We start from the raw sequence: 19,968 nt of genomic DNA, 5'->3' as shown, positions 1-19,968 counted from the left end.
GAACAGTCAATGTTAATAAAGAACCTTGATTTTAAGAGTATATTAACGGAAAACCAGTAAAATCAACACCTGAGTTGTTTAAGAAGTGTTTTGTGTTATGTCATGTGCCTTTACATTTCAGGTTTGCTAAAAGCAGGGCCTGACAAACTTTGATAACCTTCCCACATATTCCCACCCTTCACAGAACACTGTTTATCAGGTTTTAGGCTATAAATCAACTTGAGTTTGATAAATCAACTTGCAGTTGCATGTCCACTCTGTTCATACTACCCAACCATGGACTTTGTTTTGAAATGTGTGGGAAAAGTTATTTGAATCAAGCGTAGGTTTAAGGGCAAAGTTGACCCACCCACGACGAACAAGCATGGTATGCTTTTTACGTGCCGCGAGCACGCAGGTGTAGATCTCGTGATAGCAAATGCTTTGATTTTTTTCAGACGATTACAAAGCGTCAATTTTTTTTATTTTTTTATTTTTTTACTGGTTGTATTAAGTGTCTGGAGTTTGTTGCCTAGCAGCCTGAAAGTGTCTCCTGATTGGTTGATAGCTCGCACTCTCTCCTCTCTAGCGCGTTAAAAAAAGGTGCACGAGAGCGCTTCAGTACTGTTCCGAACTCTCATGAACCTGTGAAACCTTGAGCTGCATCAGTTCTTCACTGTGAACATTTCGGATTTGAACATGACAAGACGCTTGCATTATGTTCTTCAGTTTATCGACAGTGGATCGACATCTTTTAAAGTGGGAACAGAGTAAAGAGACAGATGGATCCAGCTCACCTCACACAGGCGCGCGAGCTTTCAGTGTAGGCTTATAGGCTGAAGGTGGGTGTCCAGAGTTACTGGTATTCCAGTATAATGTCCTTTCTTTTGTATTTTTAGATATTTAATTGGTGTTTTATGTTGCATTAGTTTATGACTAATTTAAATAAAGCCTATTTAAGTATTCATTTATTTTAAACTAATTTTATTTCGTCTTCAGAGAGCGCATTCACTGTCTATCCGACACTAAATAAGAAGATGAACCTAAATAGTAAAATAATTTAAAGATTGAGAGATTGACATTAGTTGAATTTGATAAGATATTAATTTGTTGTTGTTACTAGCTACTTTGGATCCACAAAACCTCTTCCTTATTCCCCACTGAACAGTCTCTCGTATGGCAGCAATCGGACGTATTTGCATGCAGAGAAGACAATGCTTTCTTTTCTTTTCATCATAAATTACTATGTTGTTAAGGATGTAAACAGGACAAACACTCTTTCTAAGTTTACACTGTAAAAAATATTAACCTAAAATCAGTTATCCAAAAATGGTAACATCTGCATTGACTCAGAAATACAATTTAACCTGAATATATTTGGAATGCTCATACACCAAGTATTTTTAAGGATCAGATTATAAGTATAAACCGTGCTTGCCTTCACTTTTTACAGTGTAGCAGGGATTTTTTATTGACAGTGGGTTTCCTTAAATTTAGTAAATAAAAATATTTAAAAAATATAATTAAATTAAATGGATTGTTCCCTTTTGAAAGGTATTCTCAGTCTCCACATTGTGCTCAGACCTCTTTAGTGTCATCCCATGGGATCTTGTTAAAAATGTAGGCTTTAAAATGACCATCATGACAATATTACAGAAGAGCTTACCAAAGAGAATTAATGATTACAAGAATAGTACCATTAGTTCAATTAATTAGACGGGCCAGCTAAAATATTTAAATCTCAACGCAGCTTTGAAGAAGTAGGACATTGCCAAAGGCTTCTTCTCCCTCCCACCGTGTCTGATGTCTGCCAGTGATGGTGTAAATGAGAGAAAAAAAAATCATTAAGGGAATTTGCTCATTCAATACACAGAGCTTTCAATAAGTTAGTATTACACATATCCTACTGTACACAGAATATCCAAACTGACTTTTTATTTCTATTAAAGTGTATAGGAATAGTAAAGCAGATAAAGCATTGTAATGTGTTATATAAAACACAAACCTAGCGCTTCACACTACAGCTAACTCTACAGTTTAAACCCAAAGACCACTTTTAACCGTGGGTTATGAAACTTTCCTTTCGAGGCGTCAAAGTGAAACAACATGCTGCTTGAATGTAATGGTAAGTTGTTGTTGTTTTTTTAACTCAATGTTTTCCTTATTAAATATTCACATGTTTTGAACAATTGCTGAAACTTTCAAAACTGAAGCTCCAGCATCTGAAATTGAGATGAATTGAGATGGCAAAAGCATTAACTGGAGTGATGCAGAGACTGTATGTTTCCAAAGATTTAAAGAGATAGTTCACCCAAAAATTAAAAAAATTCTGTCATCATTTACTCACCCTCATGTCATTCCAAACCTGTATTAACTTTCTTCTGCAGAACACAAAGAAGATATTTTGAAAAATGTTTCACGTTTTTGTACGTACAATGAAAGTCAATGGGGTCCAAAACAAAACACTGACTTTCATTGAGATTTCAATATTTTATTGTTTTAAATATTTTACGTTTAAAATACTACCATTTTAAATATTTAAATATATTTTAAATATTATATTTTAATATTTCAAAATATCTTCTTTTGTGTTCCACAAAATAAACATACAGGTTTGGAAAGACATGAGGGTGAGTACATGATGACAGAATTTTCATTTTTGGGTGCGCTTACTCTTTGAGATAACCAGATATATTTCTCATTGTGTGTGGTATTATTATAAATGTGAAAAAAGAGAACATTATTCAGTGATTCACAAATGTAGCTACAGTGTGCAATCTTAAAACCTGGCTACTCATAAATATTTACTAAACCATGATAAGGTAAGAACAGTGTAAAACATGGAACATGATAACCCAGGTTAATTGTGTGAAAAGATCAAATATGTCTCATTTTTATTATAACTTTAGACCAGCAGCCAAATCCCAATTATTACTGATACTTCTCTTTTCAGTCTGTCATACTAATGCACTTTAAATGTCCTCCTTTGGATCTCTCAGGGCTCAACATTACCCAGAACACCATGATCATGGATTCATCAAGTCCGGCAGAGTTCTACGAGGACAACGCTTCACTGCTGTCCTTAGACTCCAGCGTATTCTTCAGCGAGCCCGCACTGCCGAGTGACGATCCACTGGATTTCTTCATTATAAATGTCGGAGGCAGCCGCTATATCCTCTCTCAGGAACTGTTGGCCTCTCACCCAGAAACTCGCCTGGGCAAGCTGGCCCTCTCCAATCGAGACTCTGCTTTAGACCTGTGCGACGATGCAGATTTCTTGGAGAACGAGTTCTTCTTTGACCGCAACTCACAGACCTTCCAGTACATCATGAACTTCTACAAGACAGGTCACTTACATGTGCGAGAGGAGCTATGCGTGATCTCGTTCCTTCAGGAGATCGAGTACTGGGGCATCGATGAGCTCCGCATAGACAGCTGTTGCAGGGATAAGTACTACCGCCGGAAGGAGATGAAAGAGACGTTGGATGTTAGTAATGAAGCTGAGATAATGGACAATGAGGAGGAGGACTTCACCGGAGCTTTGTGTCAGGACTTACGTCAGCGCCTCTGGGACCTCATGGAGAAGCCGGAGTCCTCCAAGGCGGCCAAGACTTTTGGGACGCTGTCCATGTTCTTTTTGGTGGTGTCCATCGTGAACATGGCTTTGATTTCGCTGGACTTCACTATACTTGGTGCACCTATCATCTTGGATGTTCTTGAGTACATTTGTATTATTTGGTTCACCGGTGAGCTGGTACTCAGGTTCATGTGTGTCAGAGATAAGTGTAAGTTCAGCAGGAGTGTGGTGAATATCATTGACCTGCTGGCTATTCTGCCCTTCTATGTGACTCTGGCTGTGGAAAGCCTTCATGGAGAATCTACGGAGCTGGAGAACGTTGGACGGGTAGTTCAGGTGCTGCGGCTAATGAGGTCACTCAGGATGCTTAAACTTGGCCGACACTCCACAGGTGACATATCTATTGAAACATATATAATAATTATACAATACCCGTTCAAAGGTTTGAGGTCGGTAAGATTTTTTAATGTTTTGAAAGAAGTCTCTTATTCTCACCAAGGCTGCATTTATTTGATTAAAAATACAGTAAAAACCGTAATAATGTGAAATATTATTACAATTTAGAATAACTGTTTTCTATTTTAATATATTTTATAATATAATTTATTCCTGTGATCGTAAAGCTGAATTTTCAGCATCATTACTCCAGTCTTCAGTGTCACATGATCCTTCAGAAATCATTCTAACATGCTGATTTGGTGCCCAAGAAACATTTCTTATCATTAATGTTGAAAACAGATTAATAATTTTGAGACAACCAAGATGCTTTTTTTTTCAGGATTCTTTGATGAATAGAAATTTTGAAAGAATAGCATTTATTTGAAATAGATTTTTTTTGTAGCATTATAAATGTCTTTACTGTCACATCTGATCAATTTAATGTATCCTTGCTGAATAAAAAGTATTGATTTGTTTAAGAAACATATCTTACGGACCCCAAACCTTTAAAAAGTAGTGCACCTTTTTGTAATTATTAAAGAAAAAAATACAAATACACTCTTTGTATGAGGAACAGACTGAAATTGATGTAATTTATTGAAAGTATTTAAACATGGTGCATCAGGCACCACACCAGGTTTGGCATTGGTACTCTCAAATAACTTAACTGACCAGTTTGAAAATATGTATCCATAAACATTTATTGACACAGCATAAGGCAAGATTTTCGTCCAATAAATGCTAAAATTTTAGCCTGTTTCTCACATGAAGCATTATATGCTGTCAGAGTAGGCTACATGACTTTAGCTAGAATGTTAGCAAAAGCAAGCAAAAATTACACAATCAACAAGGAAAATGTTGGTAAAATAAAAAGAAATTCAGACCATTACATTTAAAAACAGGTTTAACTGTTGCCTTAAATGAAAGTAAAATCGAAGTGGTCCTAAAGTTGAAACCTGTACTGAACATTTTGAATTTATTTATTAATGAATATGAAGAAAATTTAGCTGAAGCTCTGAAAACATATAAAATCAAGTAGAAATGGGAGCATATTTTTGAGACTTACTCTCAGACAAACACATATTTTTACAGCATACTATTCAGCAGTCCACCTGAACATTTGGGCATTTTAACACTCTGTCCTGGTGGACTACTATCATGGGGAATAAAATAATTCATGGAGATGTCAGTCTATTTTGGGGAGAGTGAGCAAATTTATTCATCCATTCATATTTTGACAGTATCCCAGAGAGACTTAGAGGAAGATCCATAGACACACAAACAGTTACTGAGCACAGACTTGTGGATTAGATCTTGAATTTTTTTTTTTTTTTTTTTTTTTTTTGAAGGAAAGAATCTCTTTCTAAGATGCAGCCACAAAAGCATGAATAATTAAACAACATGATATGCAAGAGCTAATAAAAGAGGATACAGTTAGGGAATTTGGTGGGACCAGGGCTTATCATGCTAACTTCCATATGTAAATGTAATGTAAGAAAAAATATGTAATCCTTTGGTTGGGAATTAATTCCAAAAGTTATTTTTTTAAAGGAGGTAAAGCAATATATTTTATTTTGTGGCTAAATAGCAGACTGCACTTTTTTTCACAGGGTCTCTAATTCTGTTTAGATTTAACACATTTCTATTCAGATAATGTCAGCTCTGTTCTCAGGATAAATATCTGAAGTAAACACAGACAGATAATCCACCAAGGCAACAGCAGAGCCTGTTTTCATATCCGTCACATTTTAATAATGGGGTCTCTCTCGTCTGCGGCATTCTCTGCCCCTCTGAAGGTGTTTAATCTCCGTAGTAGCTAATCAGAAGACACAAAACAAATGAAATGAAGTCAGACAGACGGTCCCAATAGCCGTAAACATCAAAAACTAACTGCGTTCATACAAAACTTTGATACATTAGTCAAGATGAGAATGGAAATGACTAGAAAAATAATTCAATATCAAGGTTTCGAGAGTTCCAAAGTGCATTTCCATTTTCTTAAAATAGAAGCCTAGTTCTTCCCTGGCACTCATGTTGACTCCAACATCTCAGACGTGGGTCAAGGGCCCATGAATGCCAGCGTGTTAATGACAAAATACGGTTTCTACTTCTAAAAATAAAAGGACATGCTTTGATACGCACAATAAGTAGGCTAGGTGTCGACTTTAGATGCTTGATGTTCTTTCTGTAAATGTATTCAGCGAGGCAGCTAAAAAAAGAATAAATAAAGCATTTCTCTGGATGCCGTGCCATTTTGGAGTGAGAAAGTGTAGCAGCTGTTCTTAGGTGTCTATATTTAAAGGCTAGAATCTCTTGGATGATTTAATTTCTGTTATATTACTTCTTGACTGATCCTTTGCGGTAAGATTCACACACTGGCAGATGAAAATTCAGAGGTTTATTTTATATATATATATATATATAAAGGAAGTTTTGGTTCTGTGGGATCTAACAAGTATAAACTGGCAAAATGTACAGATTGAATTCAAAAGGCTGACCCTCTGACAGCTAGACCAACACTAGAGCAATATTACTACATAAAATGCAGGCACTGACTTTTGAATCTACATTAAAATAGTACTTCTAGAGAGGATATCTATAGCCATCCTTTAAAGTTTTAACTTGTTTGCATACGAAAATCTTTTGGACACATTTTCATTCATTGCTAAGAGAAATTCATTATCTCTGCACCAGAAATAAAATCATGAGGTCACTGATTCAAATTCTATGAACAGCATCTTATATGGTAGTAGGTACAGAAGTAATGATTTGGCATGCAAATTGTTCAGTAATCAGTGACTACACTTCAGCTGGTCATTGGCAAATGGGGTCAAAGATGAAATTGTAATCATGTTAAAAAGAGTGACACAATATAACACATGCCGTAACTTGATTCTTTGTTGCATAGAGTTCGATGCATTGGGGAATGTTGACATTAATTACACAAATTACCTGAATGTGCCATAATGATTTTCCTTCCCTAATTATTTGAGAGGCGTCTCCTTGTTCATGCTATTGTTCTAAGGTTAAAAGTAATTAAGTAATTAGGTTAAATGCTTGTAGTATTCTCTTGGTGTGCAGTGATGATTTCTGCAAATTTAACACATTTATTTAGTGCATTAAATTATGACATGTTAAAAATGATTAGAAAAATATTAAGTATTAAAAAATACTTTTTACATTGAATTATTTGCTATTCATTTGATTATTTAATCAGAATATTATGCAATTAATTGAGCCCTAACATACAATTTATATTAATCTATAAATCTATTAATTTATATTAGCCTGAAGGCCTGTGCGCATCTGTTTGACTGACTTTCTTCTGTTGAACACAAAAAAAGGTATTTTGAAAAATATTGGTAACAGAACAGTTTTGGTTCCCATTGACTTCCATTGTATGGACAAAAAATATAGGGGAACCAAAACTGTTCCATTACCAATATTCTTCAAAATATCTTCTTTTGTGTTCAGCAGAAGAAAGAAATGCATACAGGTTTGGAACGACATGAGGGTGAGTAAATGATTTCATTTTTGGGTTGACTATCCATTTAATGCATCTGTTCAGACGGACACGAATATTCGTTTTTTCTGAACGGCTATTTAAAGACATGCAAATATTGTTTGATTTCTTTCTTTTCCATGACAAGCATGACAGAAATTTGTGTTAACGGGCCTTTAGATTAAGGAACTTTATCTTCTTTTTGTGTTCCTCATCAGGTCTCAAGTCTTTGGGCATGACGATCGCCCAGTGCTACGAGGAAGTTGGCCTCCTGATGCTGTTCCTTTCTGTGGGCATCTCCATCTTCGCCACAGTGGAATACGCCATCGAACACGACATGCCGGAGACCACTTTCACCAACGTGCCCAGTGCCTGGTGGTGGGCCACCACGTCCATGACCACAGTGGGGTACGGAGACATCCGTCCAGATACGGCTCTAGGAAAGGTGATGGCCTTCATCTGCATCCTCTCTGGCATTCTCATCCTTGCGCTGCCTATTGCCATCATCAACGATCGTTTCTCTGCCTGCTACTTCACGCTTAAAATGAAGGAAGCGGCGTTGCGGCACGGAGAGGCACTGAAGCGACTGACACGCAGCTCGGCCTCGGATATGTCGGCGATAGGGGTGAACCTGCGGGACGCCTACGCCAGAAGCGTGCTGGAGATGCTGCGGCTGCAGGGGCGAGAGCGAGCCAGCACACGCAGCAGTGCAGGAGATCTCTGGTGGTAACAGTAGGCCTGCAAGCTGCAGGAGAGAGAGAGAGAGGTTTTGTTTTATTTTAAGGAACAGAAAACCTTTAAAGGGGTAATATCATAAGGAATCAAAATTTTCTTGATCTTCATTTTGCCTCAAATTATAATTTACTAAAATCACACTCATGTTTCTGATGTCACGAACCTGCAATTAATTCCTAACTTTGCAATCCTGTAACAATCTAATAAAGCTGTTGCTCATTTTCATACAAATGGGGCATTTCTTAAAGTCACGATGTAACAGAAGTAGCGACAGATACTGGCTGTGTCCGAAAACTTAGGCCTTACTGTTTTATGAGGTATTGACTTTGTAGGCAGCATTTGCGCACAAAGGTACTTCACGAAACTGATTTTGGACAGACTTCTGAGGCAGCATAACAGTTTAATGATCTACAGCAAAATAGAGTGAGCTTTGGTGATAGCTAAGTGAATATTTAATTACTACAATAGTAATTTCTTTATAGAAATGACATCAGAAGTGGAAAACATTGGTTAAAAATGTACATTTAAAAAAAACTGACTACCAACCGCAACTTTCAGACGCCATCTTTATTTTTTGCAGTATGTAATATTGACAGCTAGTGGTTGAAATGGGTTCAAAATATTGGAGAGAGCTGTTTGCCCCGATCCCTCCTCAGACTTGACAGTCACACGGGTTGCCAGATTGAGCACATGAAACACAAACGAGCGCAATTGACAATGGAAGGCGACAAGCCTGACATTGTAAGTTAATTAACTGATTTTTCTGCGTTTTAATATGCCTCTGGATAATGGAGCTTTTTAGCTTTTTGGATGCCGAGGCTTTTTAGGTCGGGAAGAATCTGTGATCTCTGACCCAGTTCGTTTGTTGGCTTTCATGGCTGCAATACGCTGTATTTTGCTGCCTGCCATCTATGCTGCCTTCAAAAATCAATCAGATGAAGGTATCTCAGGAGACAGGAAGTAAAGCTAACAATGGATTCGAATGTGCCTTGATGCCTTCCTTCCTTGGAATGCATCCTCCAAAGGCAGCATTTTTAAGATTTCGGACACAGCCATTTTCTTCCACACTGTGACATACATCCGTGTAAAACGGATTATTAGGACAAAAAAAACAATGTATGGCAGAGACTTGATTCTATCCATCAGTTGTTGATTGGATAAAGGCTGATTTGAATGTGAGCTTGCAGTCGATTGAGAGAAAGAGGTGGGGTTTAAGTAAAAAAAAATGTTGAATATATGTGGGATGAATATAACAATAAGCTCAATAACATGGATTTAGAACATTTATTTTTGATGCAGACTTTAAAGACAGCAACAGTAAAAACAGACCATTTAACAAAGGGTCAAAAAAGGTCATACTGTTATTATAAATTGTAAAAATGTAACAATGACTATAAATTGTTATTGTAATTTTTTTTTCTTTTTTCAAAAAACATGACAACGAACCTCAGGCGGAATTTAAAAAAAACAAACAAACGTATAATAAGACTTCTTTTAAGGTGATGCACGTGATTTATGCACCACTACTGGCAAAAAAACTGAACTGCAAAAATAAAGAATTTACTCAAACAGGTTACCCAAACAGTGTCATTGGTTGGACAACAGTTAGCCCCACCCCAAACCCACACCATTGGTTGAATCAGTGTTGCTATGCTGCTCAAAACAACCATAGCCATTCTGAAAGCAGCACAAAGCCAAAGTGTTTACACGTTTTGACTGAATCAACCTACAAATGACTTTAAGCACATTAATGCACATTGAGAAGTATTCTAGGAGAAGTATTTTAACATGAAATTACGCATCAAAATGATTTTTCAAAATTGCTACATGTCTGTTCTGTTTATATTTGTGCAACTCATTGATTGTTTGTAATGTAAGTAGTTTTTACTGTTCCATCTGAAGACATGTAATAAAATCTTTGTCTCAATTTTCCCGTTTGAGTTGAGTTTTTAAGCAGACTTTTTGGGTTACATTTACATCAGAACAACACTTTTTCCTGTGCATATTCCCTAAGACTTGTTGAACCTTTTAAAATATATCACAAATGGCCTGAAGAATACAATGACATTGTAAGACCAACAGGTCTGCTCAAAGATGCATGGCTTATTTGACACATTGCTCTGTAACAGTTGCAGCTAGACATTCAGAGCTTAAAAGCTTAGAGAGAATCAGGCGCTCCACTGGGCACAGCTAGACAGTAACAATGATTTGCACTACATGAATATGTTATTATATGACAAGATAGGACATGTACATGGATAAATAACAAAATTCAGTGAAATTTATCATAAGAAAATAGAAGGAATAAGCTTTCATTCAGATCCCAGGCTTATTTATTTCCAAGTAACTAATCCTGCTTTGTTTGTGCTAGAGAAATTAATGATTTAATATTTTTTGTGGCTGTGCTATTACTTTTCTTAGTGATGAATGGGTGAAAAAGATTTTTGCATAGGGGGAAATATGTACAATTTTAGGCTGAAATTAATCAATCAACGAAAAGCCTCCGTGTCTGTGGAAAAAAAAAGACATTACCAGGTTTGCTTTCCTAATAAATCCACTGAATCCAAGCTGAATGCTAAATCCACAGCCTGGAGATATGTCGGATTTGTGCTATTTCTATCTCTTGTGCCTTCTGAAAACTTTCCAACTGAACAAGAATGCCTCCTCTTAATCTCTTACCAAATATCAGACTATGAAAGTGAAGTCCTTAAATGGTGCTTTTGGTTTTTCTAACAGCAGATTGTTCTTCCTGTTCCCAGGACATTTAAGGGATACTGGCTCAAACCCCTGAGTGTTGAAGATATTTAGATACTTTAAGGAAGTTTAAACTCTGCTGTAACCATCTAAATCAGGGGTGTTCAATCCTGCTCCTGGAGGGCCAGTGTCCTGCAGAGTTTAGCTCCAACCCCAATTAAACACACCTGAACCAGCTAATGGAGGTTTTTAGGCATACGGGAAACTTCCAGGCAGGTGTGTTTTGGTAAGTTGGAGCTAAACTCTGCAGGACACTGGCCCTCCAGGACCGAGTTTGGACACCCCTGATCTAAATGCTAAAAATAATGACAACCGTTGTGATTAGTGCAAGATTTAATAATGAAACAAACTCACTGAGTGCAAAGCATGCGTCCTGTCGTCCTGTTTCTGTCATTAGTGTATCGTTTTTAGCTGGAAATCTGCAGGACCTGCAAAATTTTTTTAGAAACATCACTCTCTTCCTTTAGAGGTTGTCCTAGATTTTAATGAAATGTACAGCAGATACAAAATTTCTTTGACTTTGCATCCTAAGTGAAGTGAGAGAAAAATAAAAAAGTGGTTTTGCTTGGACCTGCAGTTTCTGTATATACAAAAAGATATGAGCATGAGAGTTTCATTCTTCATTCTTCAAGGTATAACTACATTCATAAAATTCAAATTGATTTGATTCAGAGGAAAACAGCACTCTGCATGCCCTGGTTGAGCTATATATAGTGTGCATCTGAATGCGTTTGATCTACAGATGAGGGCTGTGTCTATTCCCTAGGTGACTGACGCCCCCCCAACCTGTCTTCCTGGCACCAGAAATTCAGATGCTAGTCCAAGGGGCCCATGTGTAATTAAAGTGCACTGTCTGTCCAGTTGCATTTGTGAGTGTGTGTATAGTTCTTTGTGCATGCATGCATGCTGAAAGAAAAGGGACAAGGCAAAAGATAGGAGACACAAATAAGACCTAAGGGGAAGTCAACGGTTAAAGGGGTTTACAGTTACTGACTCTGATTCAGAAAGTTATCAGCCGGAATATTTTCCGGGTCAAAGTGTATTATGATTTAAAACAAAAGAAAAAAGAAGAAAGAAAAAAAGAAATATCTACCTGTCAAAAGTTTGAAACCATTAAATTTTTTAATGTTTTTGAAAGAAGTCTCCTAACCAGACAAGATAAGATTCCAGCGACGAGCTAGGCGCGACGCCACAATGAGAAGCGATAAAATCAATCAAAAACCACAGCCAATCAGAAGAGAGTGTGGGCGGGCTCTCTCGGCAATAGTACAGCAGACACAATGAAATGGGCAAGTTACATAGTAAAATTCATAAATATTACATCATTTAAACATTATTTAAAGTACATACGGAGTGACTGAACCAATCTTTGTCATAGAATACACTTGTTTGTTCACACTGAGTTGACCGTTTGAACGTTCTCGTGCCCATTTATTTATCTTCAAGATCTGAGGTGAATTAGCCAGTGTTGTTTTCATTACAGCTAAAAAGCTGGGAACACAGAATGATATTCACACTCAGATTATACGCCTTTAACATTAAATAAAGCACATAAACTGTACCTGATATTATCATTGCCATACTTTGTGTTGCTGTTTCAGCGGCTGGTAAGGACAAAAACTCAGATTAACATGGAAAAGATACCTTTTATCGCGTGTCGCGGCGTCGCGTCGCGTCTGGGGCTCACCAAGCCTGCATTTATTTAATCAAAAATACAGTAAAAACAGTAATATTGTGAAATATCATTACAATTTAAAATATTTTTTTTCTATTTTAATAAATTTAAAAATATAATTTACTCCTGTGATGTGATGGCAAAGCTGAATTTTCAGTATCATTACTTCAGTATTCAGTGTCACATGATCCTTCAGAAATCATTCTAATATGCTGATTTGCTGCTCAAAGAAACATGTCTTAAGAGACTCCTTTCAAAAGCATTAAACTTACTGACCCCAAACATTTCAACAGTAGTGTATTTAAAGCTGTAGAACATGCTTAAAGGTCAAAGATGAAAGTTTGTGACTGGTTTGTCAAATATAATTAATTTGTGAAAGACAATTTTATTGGTTGCTAATTCTTTACTAAAAATAGGTCATGCATGACCTGCAAATAATATAAGAATTAATCAAACAGCATGCAGTTATCTACAGCTTTGTGTTCCTTGTGATACATCACACAGACCAGCTCTTCGTAAACTACTTATCACTTTACAGAAAAACTATTTTGACTCATGGGCAAAACATCAGTGTTCACGAAGGAAGCATTAACTGTGTTTTCCAAATGCTGCTCTTCCAGTCACACAAGCTCCTTAAAGGCTTTCAATGTGCCAACACTACAGCTCACCGTGGAAAGCACAGAAGCAGACGTCTTTTAATAAGAGAAGCACTTCCTGAGACTATTTTGACTGAGCACAGAATAATGTCTGGAACAACTTTCAGCAGCAGTCGAGCAATTTTTAAATCACATCCATAGGAAACACTAACCAAATCCCCATAGTAACCAACATGTGAAAAGTGTGTCTGAACAATATTTTAGTAATAAACACTATACTTATAATACTTATAACAATTACTTATAATATATATATACTTATAATAATTACTATACTACTACAGTTTTACATAAAAAAAAAAAAGTATGACTCCTTAGCTGTACAAAACTCATCACCTCAATGCTAGGGTGTTGTAGGTAGTTGCCAGGGTGTTGCTATGCTATTTACAAGGTTGCTATAGAGTCTCTAGGGTATTCTGGATGGTTTCTAGGTATTTTCTTACTGGCACGTTAAAGTCGTGATGAAACAGAAGTAGCTACAGATCTTTTCTTCTGTATTGTGTCTTACATCTGAGTGTAACAGGATATGGGGAAAATGTAGGGTGCGGGACTTGGTTCTATGCATTGGTTTTGACTGGATTTTGAAATGTGGGCACTGGACTAAAAAATGGAGGCTGATGAACTGGAGCTTGTGGCGGCAGAATTTAAGCAGACTAAATGATTGGACAAGTCCTGCATGTCACCAGAGAAAATCTGTCGTTTTCACCAGAAGATCCAGTTATGATACTTTGATTTAACATTATGAGGTCAAAACGTTTTTTTTAATTTTTTTTATGAAACATATGCTGAATTGTTAATAATAAGAGATATAACACACAATCAGAAAATAGGGTGAATTTAAAAAGAACCCATCCCAGTCTCTACAATATTCTGATCTCTAGATATGGCTACAACTATTAGGCACTCAGCTAAGTGTTAGAAAATCATCCGTTCACCTGGTTAATGGGAAATCCTTCCTTTGAAGCCAAGGACACTGGTCAAGCTGTTCTCTTTCCCAATGAGACCTGAGAGTGGTGATGAAAAATGAGTGCTAAACTGACTCGTGATTCCAGGAGGTTTCTCACAACTAGGTCAGGGCACCTGGGGAGGGGTAAGGGCTGTTCCTGAGAGACAGACGAGCGTGATCTTAGAACAAAGACTAGAAAAGACAGACTGTTTGTAAAGATATTAAATTCCTCAATATTTCACTGCTGGTGGTGTATAGGTTTAATTTAAATCAATATCATCAATACAAAAGGTCCTTATTCATATCAAAATAGTATGGTGAAGTCTGACCCCCTTGGATTCCCATGTAATTTGAGCAGAGCTCTTGAGGCATGATATGAAAGAGCCTCTCATCTGAAAGTCCTATTTTTGTCCAATCAACCACTACATCATGACATTCGGCAATCTAATAGAATGTAAAATATAGCTCTCCTGTCTCTTTGCATATTGCGCTCACTAAACAAATTGTCCTTTGGTTCACTTATCTTAATGGCTGATGATCTTGTTGTCATCGATCTGCCGTGTTTGAGCAATTACCCCAATGATCATCCTTAACCAGTTGCACTAAAATGGATTTCACATCATCCATGTAGAAGGGCACACAAGCTGGATCGTCAAGGATAAATGATCTGTATTTGTATGTAAAGCAGTTTTCCTAGTTGCAACCACAGTATTGTGCTCTTTGACTTTTAACTCCAACCTCCCTCTCTGATATGAACAAGCCCAGGGCAATGCAGTTGGACGCCCCCACGGTCTTTTGGAGCACAAAAACGGACAGGCAACATTTTGTGAGGATGTAGGACTGTGTTTCGAGGATGGTGGTGAGCAACACTATGGTACTTCAGTGATCTACATTTAAATGTTTTTAGTCATTTTTATCCAAAGCAACTTAAAAATGCATTCTATCTATCTATCTATCTATCTATCTATCTATCTGAGTAACTTATATACAGTTTTTCTTTTTACAATCGCTAGGACCCATTTCTCAATACTTGGGTCACTTTTTCAAAAATTATCACACAGTTCTCCTTACAAACTTTTAGCTTGGCGCAGCAGTTCATTTCTACGGAGCCCCGCACATAACATGCAAGAAAAACAATTAAATCGTGCGCACGATTTACTATTTCGTTCCCTCGATTTATAAATCATGCGCATGATTTATAAATCAAGGGAACGAAATAGTAAATTGTGCGCACGTTTTAGTAAATCGAGGGAAAGCCTACAATTTTTTTCCTGCATGTCATGTCTGGGGCTCCATACATTTCAAAATGCATTAAAAATACAAAAAAAAAAAAAAAAAAAAAACCTCGTACAAATGAAGTCCTTCTTCCATAACACTAGCAAAGGTTGTCACTGAACAAGCCCACTTTTTTATTAACAACAAGTTGCACCCTTTTGTAGATGGTAGATTGGTTTTACAGACCTTAAAGATAGATAGATAGACAAATTTCATTTAAATATATTTCATTGATTTTATACATTTTTATATAAAATTAAATAAATGAAATATGTGTATAAATTTAAAAAAGTTTCTATTCCTTTCATTTCAATTCAAAATCATGTTGTGTTTGATCCAATTCAGTTAAAATTCCAGCTACTACCTATTTTTTTTTTTTAATCCAACTAATAATTAAATGCAAGCTCATGTTTAAATTCAGATTTTTTTCCAACCCTGCAATCTATGCATCTACCTTTCCAACACCTGAGTGAAATATTAGAAACAGTCTTGCGGCAGGACAGCAGCAAAGTCAAAATGGAGGCCAGGTGAAGACCTTAAAGTAAATACAAGTGAAGAATGTGCAAGAAAGCCTAAGGCAGACATGCAAACAAATCACAGCTGGGACACATGAGTAGGACAAGGCCACTGGAAACCAAGGATGTGCTTATTATAGCTGTATGAAAAATCTTGAATATCTAAGTATTTGAATCTGCCGAGATCACGTCATTGTGCAATGACCTTAAAATATGCAAACGAAAAATTCATGTTGGAGAACTGCTGATGTTTCACCCAAGGTGCAAGTCTTTTGGCCTTTGGATCATTTCAGTTGTATAACTTATCTTTTTCAGCTGTACAGTTTTTAAAAAAAAGAAAGATTCCTTTGATTAAATAATGATTTGCCTGTGCACAAGTCTTTGATCTCAGACTTCAAACATTTGGTTTTTAAACAGTCAGTCTTTAAGGAAAACTCACTTTTAGATAGTTTAAGCCTTTACAGAAGCACGCTCACTCAGGGACAGTTTCCAGTGCATGAAATTGGTAAAAAATTGCTTCATTTTTTCATATTTTAAACAGTCAGTGTTCCACAGACAGCTAAAATTGGACTCCTGCCTGTAGGGTGAGTGGGAGGAAGCTTTATGCATCTGAAGTCAACCTGTTGGTGCTAATGGCTGCCCCTGTTTTATGACAGGACTGATAAACTGAGTTTAGTGTATCAACTAGTTTGCCCAAGGACTATCCTTGGCCTTAACCGTGGCCCATCCAATTCCATAAAATTATTTTCACAAGGTCAGAGAGAAATGCATAACTGGGACAATCATCTGTTTAAGCGTCTGCACAAGCATATCTTCAGCATTGCATTAATATCCTGTACTTTAATACAGACAGATGCAGTGTTTAAGTGAAGCCCTTCAGCAGGACCTCAGAGTGAGAGTATGTTTCAATTTAGCAACACTTTGGTCTTTTTGCGGACCTGTGATGGTGGATTAAACTGCTATTTACAGCACTTCCTGCAACGGTTCAAACATTAGTGCTACTTATGTAGCTCAAGAGAAGATCTGATATTTTTCTCTTTTCTGTGTCAGTGGGAGGAATATGTTATCCCATATTTGAAGCAGAACTGTGTCAGAAAACATTAAAACATTTGCTTGTACGCCAAAGATTTTTCTTGATACTCTCCACATGTAAAAGGTGAAAGAGGGTTTGTTTTGTTTCTGGTGAAGCTGACTGACAGTTTGCTGTCATATTTGGAGAGCAAAGGCAAGCATGTACATAGAGTTGATAAAATATTCAACATTTTGAAATGGCACAGTAAACAGAGTAAGTTTAGTAGAAGTGTGTTCTTAGACAGATAATGTCTACACATTAGCTCGGTTCCCAAAATAGTAAGGGTAAAATAATTATAATGGTAAAATAAGCATAAATATACAGCACACAAATATTAATGGAAAAGGATGCATTGGGTGCATATGAATTCTCTTTGGAGATCTGGATAATTTTGGAAAAGATTTCCTATCTGTGTGTTTCTGATGTCTTAATATGCAGCTCACTAGGTTTTGGAACAGATATATTGCTTTAAAAATGCAGAAAAGGCTGTTCTCCGAGAAAACAAAACAAAAAACAAGACAAAACGTAATGACATGTTTGAGAGGTAGAATGTTATTTTTCTCCCCAAACACCCAAACTGCATTCAACAAATTATTTCAAAACACTATCTATTTTCACGCTTGGAAAGGTGAAGAGTAATCTCAAACTGTATTATCTTGTCAGACACAAATATTTAAATTCAAACACAAATGTCATGTAATTGCTAATCTGCTGTAACACATGGTGTGAGGGATTTCAGACAGCCTTTAAATACTTGCCAAAAATGCAGCAGTGAGTCACAAGCTCGCCTATGTTTGAAGATGGGATTTTAGGGGGCTGACCATTCATGGATCATCGTGCCAGCCAGAAAAGAGGAAGACAGAATGAAATGGGAGAAAGAATCAAAAAGAGATGGAAAGCTCTGGAAGCCCATTGTGCTGTGCACTTTTCTCTAAGACTGCAATTTTTTAGGATGACAAAAGCAGTAATTCACAAGACTATGAGAAACCTTCTTTCAAAACCAAATGCATTGTTTCTCAAGAGCTTCCCTTACAAAAATGTGGCAGTATGGATGGTAATACTTCAATATACAGGGCAACAAAAAAGTATTTGGACACATAAGTCACACTTAAAAATGTATGTATATCATTGTATTATATAACAAAATACCAAACCAAGAAACATTTATTTTAAAGAAATATAGCACAAACACTTCTTTCAAGCAAAGCATTTCACAAAAAAGAAGTTTGTTAGGGGCAGTTCACAATGGAAGTTTTCCATTCAACTGCTCTACTTTTCCATTGTTTTCCAATGTAAATGCACTAGATGGATGTATTAGACCGTTGCGCTTGCATCACACGTCTTTTGCATTGTCTCGTGCATTCATTCAAATATGCTATGCTCAAGTTAAAAGACTTTTTTTTTTTCATTCTACTGACCAGCAAAAACGTTCTGTGTGAACCAGCCCTTGGGGTTGACATAATACTGGAAAGTGTTTCATCACTTCACAGCTAGGATAAGTTTACCCCCATCCCAGCTGTGAAGATGTGAAGAATATGTAAATTACATTGGATATCATTTGTAATGATACATTTTTTGAAAATGTGTCATCAATGCAAAATACTAAATCAAATATTCTTTGTAAATTTATGCATTTTGAAAATGTAGTTAAATATCTCAATTAAGACAAATTAAATGACAGAGATGCATTTGAATTATACTAGACTTTTAAAAAATAAAGTTCCAAAAAGGGTCTTTTGAAGCGATGCTACATTGAACTATTTTTGTGCCATTGAAGAACATTTCAGTGAACCGTTCTTAAAAGAACATATTTTTTTTTATTTTTTTTGAGTGTAAAGAACATTTTAATAATCTAAAGAATCTTTTTCCACTATAAAGAACCTTTTGTGCATTTGAAAGTTTCTGTTAATTTTAAAGGTTCTTCTTCATGGAACCATCGATGCCAATAAGGATGGTACATATCCAAAATACCCATGTTTAAAATAACTTGATAACGCCATGGTCCTTTTTTGTAATTGTTGTCTTAAAAATGCATAGTAGGAGTGTATCAGTGTACTTTTAAACTAATTCAAGATATGCCATTTGCTTTTCTTCTGCTCACTCATGGTGCTGTCATTAGAGGGCCCTGGTTAATAGGACACTAGAAAGAACAGGCAAAAGAAAAAAAATCTCTAAAGTGTTATCTAAAGCTGAAGTGCCGCCTGTGTGTTTGAATCAGGGCCTAGAGACGACTACCATTTCAATCAAATATTAATGTACCCCTTCAGCTGTATTCATTCACAGCTGCTTTTTTTGGTCACTGGCCACTCTCGTTCTTTTCCCAGGTGTACCCTGATGATGAGGTTAATTATCTCAGCTTTTAGTTACACATTAGTCTTTCGAGTTGTTTGTTCATGTTTCAACTGCTCACAGGTGTGCCCTGAAGTGGCCCTGTAAACCAGTGGGTATCTGATCAGAGAAAATGGTGCCACACAATGGGCACTAATTAGAGAACAGCAGACTGTGTGTGTGTCTGGGTCTGTGTGTGGTTTGCTTTGAAATCAGTGTCTTCCACTTAGCATTCAAAATATATTTGTTTTCTGGTGGGTGCAGATGTAATTTCTTGCGTTTCAAAATGCGAGACGCAGCACAGTGGAATTGAAAATAATAAGAGTCTGGTGGCTAGTTTTAAATGAATAAATATTCTACATAAACATCTTGTAGTCTTGTCTTGTCTTATTTGACATTGTGACTTTAAAACGCGACACTCATGGGCGAGACGCAGCGCGCATGTTTACAGAAAAGCGATTCAAAATCAGCAGTGGAAAGCAAATACGCGTTCTGTATGAACTGCCCCTATTGTTG

The 19,968-nt window shown here is 36.6% G+C and overlaps 1 protein-coding gene across 3 annotated transcripts; it reads left to right on the top strand.

The window, feature by feature from the left end:
- The first annotated feature begins 315 nt into the window (after positions 1 to 315).
- kcnv1 (potassium voltage-gated channel modifier subfamily V member 1) lies at positions 316 to 10,158 on the top strand. Of its 3 annotated transcripts, XM_051865725.1 has the most exons (4): positions 316 to 821; positions 2,068 to 2,104; positions 2,979 to 3,947; positions 7,715 to 10,158. In XM_051865725.1, exons 2-4 carry the CDS (start codon positions 2,086 to 2,088, stop codon positions 8,224 to 8,226), a joined length of 1,500 nt encoding a protein of 499 aa, XP_051721685.1. In that variant the 5' UTR covers positions 316 to 821; positions 2,068 to 2,085; the 3' UTR covers positions 8,227 to 10,158. The 3 variants fall into 3 exon arrangements, with proteins under 3 accessions (XP_051721685.1, XP_051721686.1, XP_051721684.1); XM_051865726.1 differs by lacking the exon at positions 2,068 to 2,104; XM_051865724.1 differs by lacking the exon at positions 316 to 821 and having other exon boundaries at positions 830 to 2,104.
- The last annotated feature ends 9,810 nt before the right edge of the window (positions 10,159 to 19,968 follow it).

This window comes from Ctenopharyngodon idella, chromosome 16 (genome assembly GCF_019924925.1).
Source record: "Ctenopharyngodon idella isolate HZGC_01 chromosome 16, HZGC01, whole genome shotgun sequence".
Classification (NCBI taxonomy): Eukaryota; Metazoa; Chordata; class Actinopteri; order Cypriniformes; family Xenocyprididae; genus Ctenopharyngodon; species Ctenopharyngodon idella.
Note: the sequence above shows the minus strand (reverse complement) of the source record. Positions and strands in the feature narration are given on the sequence as shown.

Bases quoted from the DNA above. Each gene is read 5' to 3' on its own strand.
- kcnv1 (XM_051865725.1), top strand. The intron at 3,948-7,714 runs GTGACATATCTA...GTTCCTCATCAG, and splicing joins ACTTGGCCGACACTCCACAG to GTCTCAAGTCTTTGGGCATG.